Consider the following 13844-nt stretch of genomic DNA (forward strand, 5'->3'; position numbering starts at 1 on the left):
TGTAAATTTGATATCTTAATCAAGAAATAATGGGTTTCACTGTTTTATTTTTGTTGTTTTTTGCAAAAGAGTAAATTTGAAAATTCGTGGGTAGCAATAATAATTGTATTTTAGCAATACAAATATAATTTATCATTTAAAAGAGCTTCTACATACTGGTGTATTTCTGCATTACAGAAACATGCTGTTACTGTAGGGCAGCTGTGGCATTAGCCTTACATTGGATACGTGGTGGTCTAATAGTAATAAATGTATCTACTCACACTCATCTACAGCATACTGTTATGTATTATCAATATTAATCTTATTGTGTTTATCTTACTTGTTAATCTATGTTTGAAATGTCCCATGTGTGTAATGTAATATATTATGTAGACACATGAAGCTGACTGTGCGTGAACGTGCACGGACGCGCTCTCGTGGCCTTGGTCTCTGCCCGGTGCTGTTCTCCCATTGGCTGCTGTCCTGCGTGACAGTTAGGAGTAGAACTCTCTGCTCTTTGTAGCCCTAGATTAGCCATATTCATAGGCTTTGCGTTCAAACACGCCCCCTCTCCTCCTCCTCATCCTCCTCCTCCTCCTCCTCTCTGCGTCTCTCTCAGGTTCAACAGCACTTCTCTTTTTAACCCCTGCTATTACAAGTCATCGCCTCCATTCTCGTGACAGAAACCCCGGGGAAGTTAACTCTTTAAATTCTATTTCACCGATTTGAGCTCTTCGGCCAGATGGAGGACTACCATAAACCAGACCAGCAGACCGTGCAGGCGCTCAGGAACATCGCCACCCGCCTCCGGATCAACTCCATCAAGGCGACAACTGCGGCGGGCAGCGGGTAAGAGGAGTTGCGATGAGAGAGTGCACACACGACTGCACGTGTAAAGTCGTTGGACAAAACAAAAGTGACCCTGTGCCGGGGACACTTGCATGTTAATATTTCCCCCGTGCGCGCTAAGTGAGTGAACGCAGATTAGAAAGCTGGATAATGCAGACTACATAAGACATGATGCACTTGCTGCAAGAGAAGCAGCAGTGCAAAAGTGACGAGTGGGTTTATTATCATGCACAATGTGCCACAGCGTAAACATCGTCTCTGGTTTCTCTGTGCGTAAAAACAGGCGCGATCCGCGCACTGCTCCAGAAAGAAGAGCCCGTTTGGCACAAAGGTTAATCTAGATGCGTGCGTTAATTTTTTTTTATTTTTTTTTTAGAGCAGTGGGATTAAAATAAGGTCCGGCCATGATGGCTGCGTCTGTTCTGTGACAGAGAGACTGGCTCTGTGCGTGAGCTCGTGCGCGCAGCTGCGGGGCGACGTGGTGAGTGGAAGCGGCAGAATGGACCCGGGATGGAGTGGGCATCAGCCGGGACAGTAAAGCTTTCACACCTGAGTTAATCAGGCAAACATATATCCGGTGTGCAATTTCAGAATAAAACGCGAATTTGCAAACACTGCAATATTTTTTTTAAAGAAAATAACTGGTTGAAAAATAAAAATAAATAGGTGATCTGAGATCTGATCAATTGTTGCAGTGACAGACTTTTAAGAGTTAAATATGATCATAGCATCTGCAAAACAGTCTTTTTAGACTTGCATGAACAAATAAAAGTCTAGTTTGAGCTTGTGGGCAAAAATACAGGTGCAGGTGCCACTTTGGCATGTCCAAAATGACACCTGGAGTCAAAAGCCTTCACACATTATTGTTGAATAAATGTTTAAATGGGCATTTTCTATACAGCACTGAATATCATTTCTTTCTCTTTAGGACACTGTCATGTAGAGACAGTGGAGAACTTCACAATGGTATCATCACTCACAGAACACACTTTCAGACTTGAACTGAAGATTGAGGCGGTTCTTAAACATGTGATTATTATGCGTCTGATTTTATTTCTCGCCACATTTTTTACAGTCATCCCACATCATGCTGCAGCGTGGCAGAGATCATGTCCGTGCTCTTTTTTCATACCATGAAGTACCGACCTGAAGACCCTCGTAACCCCAACAATGACCGCTTCGTCCTCTCTAAGGTAAAATGAGCGCAATCTACATATTGTTCATTTGATGTTTACTCAATATATAATAAAACAACTGATCAATTGTTAGTTGTAGTATGGATACAAATGCATATGCACATCAAAGTGTTTATTTCCATTGTCCAAATAATGAATTCTAATAAAGTTCTTGTTTATTACAATTTATCTGGATTATGTGATAAATTAGATTTTCACACTTAGCTTCACTCCTGACTGTATGACTTATATGACGTATATTATGATAAGCAGCAGTGCACTGATGGGGGATGTGTGTGGGTTAATGCCTGTTTGTGTGAATCTCCATTCAGATATTATCAAAAGCAGAAACATTTGTTTTCATATTGACATAATTTATTTTCTAACTAAGGTTCATTATCGTTATGTTAATGCACTGTGCAAACACACACAATAATTGCTATTAAAAGTTTTGACTTGTGAAAACCCCTAAAGAACTCAATTGAACACATGAAACTCGTGTCAACATGACAGATGCACCAGAGGAGGGAAAATGTATGAACACAATGTTCCAAAAAATAGAATTTATTACTATTCTAATTATTGCACGATCTGTATCGTATGTTGTAACACCATTGATGAGGTTATTTTGACCTGTGTTGTTAGGGCCATGCAGCTCCTGTGTTGTATGCCGTGTGGGCAGAGACGGGCTACCTGAAGGAGAATGAGCTTTTCAACCTCCGCAAGATCGACTCCATCCTGGAAGGACACCCTGTGCCGGTGAGGTGACGCTCAGACCTGCAGCCAAGGAAATAGACAGTGTGTCACTGCATGGAGCCATATTCACATTTAAATGGGAATTTATATCAAATTAAAAAGTAAAGGATTTTTGAATTCTCGCTTTAATTCCATTGGGGTTGACTATTGTCTCATTCCTGGTGTTAATAATACTTACACTATAAACACTGAGCAGCAATGTTGGTGGTTCTCAACCTGGAGATAGAGACAAAAAGATTGCAAGATAAATCTCATCATTTTTGCCTTTCCTCCGTAAAATACTGGATTGTTAAACCGATTAGTGCCAAAACTGTACATTATAGAGACATGAACGCAAACAAACATTAATGACACTCTAACAGCAACTATTGCTGCTTTCCCAACTGTTCTGGGGTTTTTTAATGAAATAAATAGTCCAGCCACTGAATTAACAAGCCAATCTTCTTCTACATGATGTAGAATAAGATGTTTGTGTGTGTGTGTGTGTGTTTTTGTACTAACAGAGGCAGCAGTTTGTGGATGTGGCCACTGGATCTCTGGGTCAGGGGCTGGGAGCTGCATGTGGAATGGCCTACACTGGGAAGTACTTTGACAAGGCCAGGTAACAAACACACACACACACACACACGCACGCACGCACGCACACACACACTGTCCTTGCAGAGAAAACAACCTCATGCAGAGACTCTCTCAGTCTGAACAGTCACAGCTTAGACACGCATGCAGGAGCACAGCGGTCCAACTCACATCATCACATATTAAGGTAGACAACTAGACATTAGGAAAGTATGCATGGCATAATATTCACAACAATGGGCCACAATGACATGTGACATTTCACCCTGGACCTTTAGTTAATCTGTAAGTGACAGGCCTGGTTTGGAATGACATTTAAGCAGCTGCTCAGACGCTGACCTCAGATCTGCATGAATGTAACCACACTGGAGTCTGACAGTAAATAGACAATTTCAAGGCAAAAAAAAGCTGATCAGGACATCCTTAGTGAAGGCCACTTACACTATAAACACAGAGCAGCAATGTTGGTGGTTCTCAACCTGGGGATAGAGAGAAAAATCAGTTTTCAGCAACTAGTCAACAGACCTCATGTGTTTCCTTTGTTGTCGTGTGATCTAGAAAGAGCCAAATGGGTTTTAGTCCAACTATAGACAGAGTGATAGTGGTGTGGCCTGTTCTGCAACACAATACATTCCACTCACTTGCTCATAGAAGGTGGATCTGATGCAAAAGTAGCCAATGTGAATGTCGACTACTGGTCATTATGGACAGAACAGGAAGGAAATGTTCATGTATGGAGATTTGTACGTTTGTACGCAACAGACACAGTGAAACAGGAGGTTGTAGAATGGCATACTTGCATTCTGCGATGACAGCCTTTGATATCTCTCTCTCTCTTGCGCGCGCCGTCTCTCTCTCTCTGCATTCTGTGTGCACTCGATTGTTTCTGCTCTAATAATCACACATGCAAGAACACAGTTCCTCCCTCTTCTCCCTGCCTCGCCCTCTCACCTCGTCTTCTCTACCTAAAAAGAAAAATACAATTTTTCTCTACCTAAAAAGAAAAATACAATTTAATCCATTTTGGATTTCAGTGAATACACATCTATACGTGACATGATGTTGCGTGTGATTGTACAAGCTTGTGCGTTTCCACTGCGATTATCGGAGCACCTCAGATTTGCTGCTCCATAACGGCTCCAGACTCGCTCGCCTGGGGGACGACATCGCTGCTGCTTTCATTAACCATGAACTGCTGAACGGCAGCAAACTCAAACACCTGCAAACTTCAATTTTGTCATTGTAAGAAGAAATCATACACTAGCAGACAAACCTCTTGACGTTATTAAAGCAGTGATACACGAATGAACCTGTCAAATGCACTTATCCACAGCAGTAAGATGAAACTCAATACCACTCATTGTTTCATGCTTGTGTGACTCTAGTTCGATATTCTGCTGTTCTAAATATGAGCCGATTGGATAAAAAGAGGCAGGGTTTCTCCTCATGCTCTGTCGAGCTTTGCACCACACCCAAGGGATAATATGAGTGTTTTGAGTGGAAGTGTTGGTGACACCAATGGGGGGAAGGCAGTGAGTGTGTCGATGTGCCGTCTTGATGAAGCTTTTAAGGAAAGACGAAAGAAGACAGACAGACACACAAGATATCATTACTCCCATCAGAAAGCGTGTGTGTGCACCCAATAAACAAAGGGAAACCAGAAAACACAGAAGTATGTCAGAGGAGCCGAGTTAGTAACATGTATTAATGAGTTATGAGTGTTATTGGTGCATACAGATAAAGAAGACGAACGCAGTGCATCATGGGATATCCCCCTGCCATTATTGTCTGCTTGTAAACACAATAGTTAGCTAGGGGATAGTTCAAATCGAGCCTCTGTCAGTTCTGACTCCTTTCTTGACATCTTGACAACAGTTGCTTTTGTTATATTTTGAACTTGAACAAATATGAATTATTACAAATCATAAAGCCAAAGGTGGTGACAATCAGCATTAGAGCTGAAACAAGTAATCGATTATTGATCGATTACTAAATGAATCGTCAACTATTTTGATAATCAATTAATCGGTTTGGAGCTTTTTTCACGATTAAAACAATATTTCTGATTGTTTTAGCGTCTTAAATGTCTTGGTTTCTTTGCTCCACATAACAAAGAAATCATTCAAACTGACTCATTTTGGTTTGTGGACAAAACAAGACATTCGAGAACATCGTAACTTCCAGGTTTGACAAACGCTGATCAACGTTTTTTAAACATTTTCTGACATTTTATGGACCAAACGATTCATCGATTACGGTACATGAGGTCAGAGGAGCTTTATTGTCCTGACCCTGCAGTTTAAAATTTCCTAAAGATGAAGCTGTTGGACCTTCTGTTATGTTCACTTCAATACCTCTTTTCTCTCTCCCTCTCTACATCGCTACCGAATTCCTCTCATCTCCTCCTCTCTTTTCTTTCTCCGACCTGTGCTTCTTTCTTTGCACGCAGGGTTGGAATGCGTGGTGTAATGCGGAGTGTCTCGCCCTATCTTCCAGCTTTAATGAGAATGTGTCTATTTGACTAGAAAGCTGTCAGGAGTCATTAGGCCATGTGAGCATATAGCAAGGATGATCTGAGTGCAGCAGGGAGGTGAAGGGTGTGTGTGTGTGTGTGTGTGTGTGTGTGTGTGTGTGTGTGTGTGTGTGTGTGTGTGTGTGTGTGTGTGTGTGTGTGTGTGTGTGTGTGTGTGTGTTTGTGTTTGTGTGTGGGTGTGGGTGTGGGTGTGGGTGTGGGGGTCAGCTGTCACGTCCACCTCTATAGGAGGAATTGCAGTAGGAGAAAATGTGTAAGGAAAATGGAGCTGATGATTTTTGACTTTTGGCTGTTTTAGTCTCAGATGTATTTCAAAACATGAGACCTCTCTCTCTCTCTCTCTCTCTCTCTCTGTAGCTACCGTGTGTTTTGCCTGCTGGGTGATGGAGAGATGTCCGAGGGCTCAGTGTGGGAGGCCATGGCTTTTGCCTCCTACTACCAGCTTGACAACCTAGTGGCCATCTTGGACATCAACCGCCTGGGTCAAAGTGACCCAACTCCACTGCAGCACCACGTGGAGAAGTACCAGCGACGCTGTGAGGCCTTTGGGTGAGTCAGCGTTAGGGGGTGTATGCACAGGAGGATTGGTGGTTTGTCCTTAAACTGTAAGCTGAGTAGGACAAATAATCATCACAAATTTAAAATAAATCATGTGTTATTCATTAAAATAAATATCAAAAATGTTATTGATCCAAGAAACTATGATGATTTATTCACTACTTGGCTATTTACTTGCCATTATTGCATTCACTAAAAAATGTGCTGTACTATTTTTTTTAAATCTGTCCATACTTGCTTTCAGAAACTTAAATAATAATAAAAAAAATACTTAAGTTGCCAAAAGAAATGTACAAAACATTGTAATTTCTACATAAACTTATTACGGAAGATACACAATTATTATGTGAACATTACCGCAACATGCAGTTCATGCACCTCAACAAAAAAACACTCTTTATGACTTTATGTTATAGCAAGCTAGACATCATTTTGAGCATCTCATCAGTCAGACTGCATTTAAATGTTTACCTCTCGTGTTTTCCCAGCTGGCATGCTGTCATTGTGGACGGACACAGTGTGGAGGAGCTGTGTAAGGTGCTGAGTCAGCATCGCCATCAGCCACTAGCCATCATCGCCAAGACTATCAAGGGGAAAGGCATACCAGGTACAATAATGAGTGACATAGTGATTGCTGGTTTTTAACCTGATGTGAAAAACGGTTTCTAAATAATGAAATAATAGTTTTTGTGATGACCGTAGGGACACATCCTTGGTGCAGAGAGGCACAAACTCCCTGTAATCCTGGCAGCGCTTAGTGATTTAGCTGCTGAAGCTTCCTAATCCCTCAGAATGTGTAGAACACACTCGCAGTGACAGTCCATTGTGCAGGAGTTGTGATAAGAATAACGAGGAGTGTGCATGACCACATGCTGCTCAGGCACAAAGAAACATGACAAAGTGTGTATGTTTAAGACGGGAATATGTCTTTGTTTTTATAAGAAAGCTTCGGTCCTCCACGATGGTCGTTGTCATAAGCCTAGTGTCTTGTGATTTTAACCTTTGACCTCTAAAGCAGCCTGTAGTGACCCACTGAAGTGGAATACTGTTATGCAAGTGACACACACACACACACACACACACACACACACACACACACACAAGTGACATCATGTTCTACACTCTTAGAAATAAAAGTGCTAAGTAGAACCATATATGGTTCTTCAGCTTGTCCTCATAGGAGAATCCTTTTTGGCTCCAGGTTGAACCTTTTTATAAAGGGTCCACCAAAAACCCTTTTAAAACCCTTTATTCAGAAAGGGGTTTTAAAGGGTTCTCTGGATCAAAATGGTTCTTACGGGAACCTTAAGTGTTACCAAGAACCCTTGAAAAAACCTTTCTTCGGGGAAAGGGTTTTTCAGAAGCAAATGGTTCCAGCCCTTGTAGAAGGACACTTTTGGAGACCCTTATTTCTAAGAGGGTACAAGAAGACATGAAACTCGCGACAATTAACTCTCTCGCTCTGTGTGTGTGTTTGTGTTTCTCAGTGGCTGAGGATAAGATGGGCTGGCATGGTAAACCCCTGCCCAAAGACATGGCTGAGAGTTTGATCAAAGAGCTGCAGGGCCGCATCATCAGCTGCAATAAACGCCTCTATCCTGCTCCGCCGAATGAGGACACATCTCCTGTCAGCCTCCGCAACATCCGCATGCCAAGCGCACCCAGCTACAAACCTGGAGACAAGGTGCGATCGGTGATGGTCGACAACCACAAAAAAAGAGGTCATACAGTACTCAATAAAGTAGCAAATACTCAGTGGTAGTTATTTGTTGTGTTGTGTCGTTTGTCCCGGTAAACACAGATTGCTACGAGGAAGGCTTACGGCATGGCTCTGGCCAAGCTGGGTCGGTACAATGAGCATGTGGTGGCTCTGGATGGAGACACCAAGAACTCCACCTTCGCCGAGCTCTTTAAGAATGAGCACCCCAACCGCTATGTGGAGTGTTACATTGCAGAGCAGAACATGGTAAGAAACAGATGCAGTTAGATGCAGATGTTCTGGACCAGAGCCCAGACTGAGAAAATGTACATTTATAAATCTTAATAGTAATGGTTAGTGCAGTAACAGTTATTACTCCGTATGTGAACTTTCTTAAAAGAAAAGGTGTCGACGATTAGAAATGGTTTTATGGATATAATATAAAACACATTTTATTTGTGGATATTTGAACAAGAACGGCAGGTTAAAGGCACACTAATGACTGTGCTTCAGCGTGTTGGTAGAGGCAAAGCAGGTTTGATGTTTACATTACCAGACTGACATGTTTACATGTGCAAATACTAAGTACAGCAGAGGCTGAAGGAAATGTTTTAAGAAGCAGGTGTAGAGACCTTTCACTAAAAACAAAAAAATGTCAACCTCATGGTGGCGCTACGAGCAAAAGTAGTCGAGGTCAAAATCAATGTATTGTTCAATATGTATTGTATGTATGTATAATATTCTACATCCATACTTACCGGTGTTTTCTTCTTTAGCCTCCAGTTTCCTGCCTTAACTGTTTTGCCAGTTTAACTAAAAACTTAATCTCATCTTGCTTTAAATGCCGTGTTTTAAACCATCTTTCTTCATTATTTTCAATCTCTTTTTTTTCTCTCTCGCGCAGGTGAGCGTCGCAGTAGGTTGTGCCGTGCGCGACCGCAACGTGGTGTTCGCCAGCACCTTCGCCACATTCTTCACTCGAGCCTACGACCAGCTCCGCATGGCCTCCATCTCTGAGAGCAACATCAACCTCTGCGGCTCCCACTGCGGCGTCTCCATTGGTCAGTGCCCACCTCTCTACCAATCATAGGTTTCATGATATAAAAATACTTTTACACATACATACATATACAGTATATACACATATATATACATGTATATATATATATATATATATATATACATACACACATGTATATATTCATTTATACATATACATATATATACATACTTATATACTGATATCAAAGTATGATAGTCAACATTTGGTGAGCATGTTGTGACCTGATTCAAAAGAATCATTATGACTCCTGCTTTTACTGTGACTGTCCAGTGAACGACTGAAAAACAAGTCAAAATTATAATTATATATTATCCCGGAGAAATGCTTGGTAGAAAAATCCTCCAAAACATGGAGAATACATCTGCAATGAAAGCTGTCTGTGGGAGATCACTCTGCCTCTTCAATTTCACTGAATCCTAAACTTTTTTCCCCTCATCTTCTGACCTCCTCTGTTCATTTTTGTTCACCTCCCTCTCCTGGTATCAGCACTCCTCCTGTCCTCCCTCTGCCCTTCCCTCCCTCCATCTCTGTGTGTCATGACGGTGACGACAGAGCGGCCTGATTCCTTTCACTTCTTCCTCCTTATCCTCCTCCTCTTCCTCCTCCCTTCCATCCTCCTCCTCCACTTCCTCAGGTATATTGCATTGCACCTTTACCGATTGCATGCCAATCTTTAATTTGTGCTGCAGCCTATAGTTGACATACGAGTCTCACCGTCACTGACCTGTATATTTGCTGCTGCTGTGTGTGTGTGTGTGTGCATGTAGGTGAAGATGGGCCCTCTCAGATGGGTCTGGAGGATCTAGCCTTGTTCAGAGCCATTCCCACTGCAACTGTCTTCTACCCGAGCGACGGGGTCTCCACTGAGAAGGCTGTGGAGCTTGCTGCCAACACAAAGGTTCTTGTAGTCACCTATAGTATTTTAAAGGGGGAAAGGAAGGCAAAGTATCAAATCATAAGTTTGTGTTAACACAAAAAAATAAATGTCAATTATATCCGATTTGTTTTAGGGTTTGTGTTTCATCCGAACAAGTCGCCCAGAGAACAATGTCATCTACAACTGCAACGAAGATTTCCATGTGGGACAGGCCAAGGTTTGTGTTCAATAAGTACACACCATCAGCATTAGTTAAGCATTAATACATATTGAATTCATCATGCATGAATACTCATTAGTTTGTAGTTTGTAAACACAATTATAAATGTTTTACTCATGTGCTGAAGTGTTAGCATATACAGAGCGACTGCTGGACACACACACAGACAGAGGTGTGTGCAGACATTTATAACTGTTTATAAACTACATACGAATGAGTATTCATGCATTATACATGATGAATTCAGTATTTATTAATGCTAATAGTGTGTACTTATTAAAAAATGTTACCAAATTCCGAATAAGAGTCTTACAAAACAACAATCTGATGTGCACAGTTCCCTGATGAACACAGTATGTCTCGTGTGTCTTTGCACTCAGGTTGTGTATAAAACCAACGATGATCATGTGACTGTGATTGGAGCAGGAGTGACCCTTCACGAGGCTCTGGCTGCTGCTGAGCTGCTGAAAAAGGGTACGGAGAAACACAGTGAGAATGGAAAATGATTTTAAAACTAAATACAAAACAAGCAAAATGACATGTTCCACCCGTCTCTCTCTCTCTCTTCCCCTCAGACAGAATCAACATCCGTGTGATTGACCCGTTCACCATCAAACCCCTGGATTCTAAGACCATCATTGAAAACGCCAGGGCAACCAGAGGACGCATCATCACAGTGGAGGACCATTACTATGAAGGTGACGAGTCAGACGACAACATTGATAATTGAAAATTGAAAATGATAATTAGCCGATATCCTTTCAGTTTTTTTTTCAGATTATAGCACTTAACACAATGTTTCAGGAAAAACAACAACTTATTTTCATTCAAGTAACTCCAAGTTCAAACGACTTATCATTTATTACTGAACTGCAGTGTAGAAACATTGAACATTCACATGCTCTGCTGTAAGGTCAATTGTGCAGCAAAGCAAGAGCAAATAATGCAATTATTCGAAGACTTAGTTGCAGGGGCTGGTGTCTCCAGGTTTTCTCGGCTAACCTGTGTGGCAGGGAGGGTGCAAATGAGAGGTCATGTGACACTGAATCCTGCTCACTGCTTTAACAAAGGAGGAGAGTTTTCAGTGCGTGTTTCATCAGTTTTTACTAAGTCATTTAAATACTCTGGAATGATCATTTGCATATCACGATATTATTTAGATGATTACATCATGCCCACCTCTAGGGAAGATACAGAAAGGATGAAATAGGTTTAAAAAAAAAAAAGTATATGGAGGGGTGAAAGGGGGAAGGTGGGTGGTAGTAGAGGAGCTGGGAGAGCCTGTCAGGGCTTCTTTATTTCAGTGGTGGCCTTTGGGCTCTCATTGACCTACATACAGTGCATGCATAACAAAAATAAGTGTCCAAAATCTACTGCGTCTCACCCGTTTCTCTCATCTCCTTCTGGGTTCATCTAATGTCGTCTCCGTCATCCTCCAGTCCATTAGATTAAGTCCATGCGTGACATAATAGATCCAAGCCAAAAAAAAAAAAGGAAGATGGCATCAATGTCACACAGACAGAAAAAGGAATGGGGAGTATCAGATAAATATCTCGACATTAAAATATGCATTCCGTTATTTTTTAAACAGGATTTTTCAACTTTTGTGGAAGTGAACATGAGATAAAAGTGAGAGGGCCGTCCTCCTCTGCAGTGACATGAATGATTTCAATTGACAGCAGGATGGACGAAAAGAAACATTGAAGACTAGTGGACAGAAATGACTGATTTGAATGTGATTTTTAGGATAAATTCTGCTGGGCGAAGCTTCGGCAACAATTGTAACTGCTCCATCTCGTGATTTCCCAGGTGGTCTGGGTGAGGCGGTGTGCTCAGCGGTCGTAAACGAAACGGGCTTCTTTGTCCACCGCCTGGCAGTTTCCCAGGTGCCGCGCAGTGGTAAGCCCCAAGAGCTGATGCGGATCTTTGGAATCGACCGCGATGCCATCGCTCAGGCGGCCCGTAAGATGCTCAGTAGCTCCACCAACGCTAAGTAAGAACGCTGCAGCTGCAACAGCATGGTAAAGGACTCTGTGGTTAACGTGCGATTATCATGGAGGCACCAAACATACACAGGAGGAGAAGCACCAGCGGCCCACTCACGCTCTCCTCCTCTACAACAATCTGAAGCCTTTATTTGAAAAAAAAAAAAAAAAAAAAAAAAAGATTTTTCCTTTTTTTTTTTCTCTTTAAATGTCGTCTATGTGATTTAACATCCCCACCTCAGATTTTGCCCCACCAGTTTGTGAGTCCAGTAAACACCGCTCCGCCCCCTTCACACAAACACATATCCACTCTAACCCCTCTCCTACTTCCTAGAGAATGATCTGGTACTGCTGTAGTGTTTGAGTAAAAGCAGTGAACGTGGTTTCGGAGTAAAGTGAAATCTTCTATTTTCTGTGGAAACCCTCTCAGGTCGTCAGCGCCGTGTCACAAACATCTGCGCCCAGTACGACTTTGTGAACCCCACCCTGAAGGTGTGAAGAAACTGTTTGAGCACTGACTGTTGTTACCTTTTTGACCCCGACTTAGATGGATGGAAGTGATGCACACCAATAAAGAGATGATTTCTTCACATTTCCTGTGTCAGACATCTTTCATCTTCTCCGTTATACATCGCAATCCTATTCGCTCACATCCTTGGAAACAATGATTTGGAGTACATACTGTAAGTCAACCAAAGGAAACACTGTTCTATCTCTGCCACACCGTGGACAACATAAGCGCATGTGTGAATTATTGCTTAAACAATTAAGAGCCTCTTGATCCAGAATTTCAATAAAATAATGGCCGCTGTAGTACAAATTAAGGTTATATGCAGGTTAACCCTTTAAGGTACTACTCAACCATTTGGTCGACCAGTCACGTCTCAACTGGTAGAGGCCTGTATCTGAAATATTGTAGGGTCTAATTAAAAAAAAAATATATATATATATATAAATTGATTTTCGTTATTGTTATCATAAGTAAATAAAATAAAAAATGCAAAGAAATCATTTTTCCTTTGCTTTTTTCTTGGTGTGTACCTTAAAGGGTTAACAGCCAGAAGATGAATGCATGTCGTAGCATTGCACTGGAAATGACGCGCACACAAACTGCCAAAAATGAAGCAGATGGAGAAGAAAATAGTGTGTTTCTACAGAGTCTGGTGTTTCCAATAATGCTAATAACAGCCAATGCTGACATAAATCTGCTTGTACTGCATTTATTTAACCCAGGACTGAATGCCAATTAAACACATTACTGTTGCTTAAGATCACAATGAAACCGTTAAATTGACGCAGTCTGCCAAATTAATTACAAAGTGATAATTTTCATGAAGTACCAACATCAATATTTTAACCTGTTCAAGAATCAAGAGACGCATCAAAATAAAGATGAGTTTAACTTGTTTTAAAAACGTCGTCTTAGCACAGAACACTAATGTTCAAAGGTTAGCAGGCAAAACCAACCTGACCGAAACCAGGCTACATGCCATTATTCACAGATGACTGAACATAAGAATGACAGAGTAAATCACTTTTCAGTGTGTGTGTTTGCAGAAATATGAGGTTAT

The 13844-nt window shown here is 41.5% G+C and overlaps 1 protein-coding gene across 1 annotated transcript; it reads left to right on the forward strand.

Annotated features, from left to right (window-relative positions):
* Positions 1 to 724: 724 nt before the first annotated feature.
* On the forward strand, positions 725 to 12837 carry LOC310932011 (transketolase-like; the record flags this gene model as incomplete). Its single annotated transcript, XM_083895269.1, has 15 exons — positions 725 to 831; positions 1907 to 2024; positions 2652 to 2765; positions 3266 to 3363; positions 6229 to 6420; positions 6918 to 7036; positions 7917 to 8113; positions 8231 to 8395; positions 9033 to 9189; positions 9959 to 10089; positions 10202 to 10285; positions 10669 to 10762; positions 10864 to 10986; positions 12098 to 12281; positions 12704 to 12837. 15 exons carry the CDS (start codon positions 725 to 727, stop codon positions 12789 to 12791), a joined length of 1971 nt encoding a protein of 656 aa, XP_083751395.1. The 3' UTR covers positions 12792 to 12837.
* Between the last annotated feature and the right edge of the window lie 1007 nt (positions 12838 to 13844).

Source organism: Microchirus variegatus (genome assembly GCF_963457635.1).
Source record: "Microchirus variegatus genome assembly, chromosome: 9".
In the NCBI taxonomy this organism is placed as follows: Eukaryota; Metazoa; Chordata; class Actinopteri; order Pleuronectiformes; family Soleidae; genus Microchirus; species Microchirus variegatus.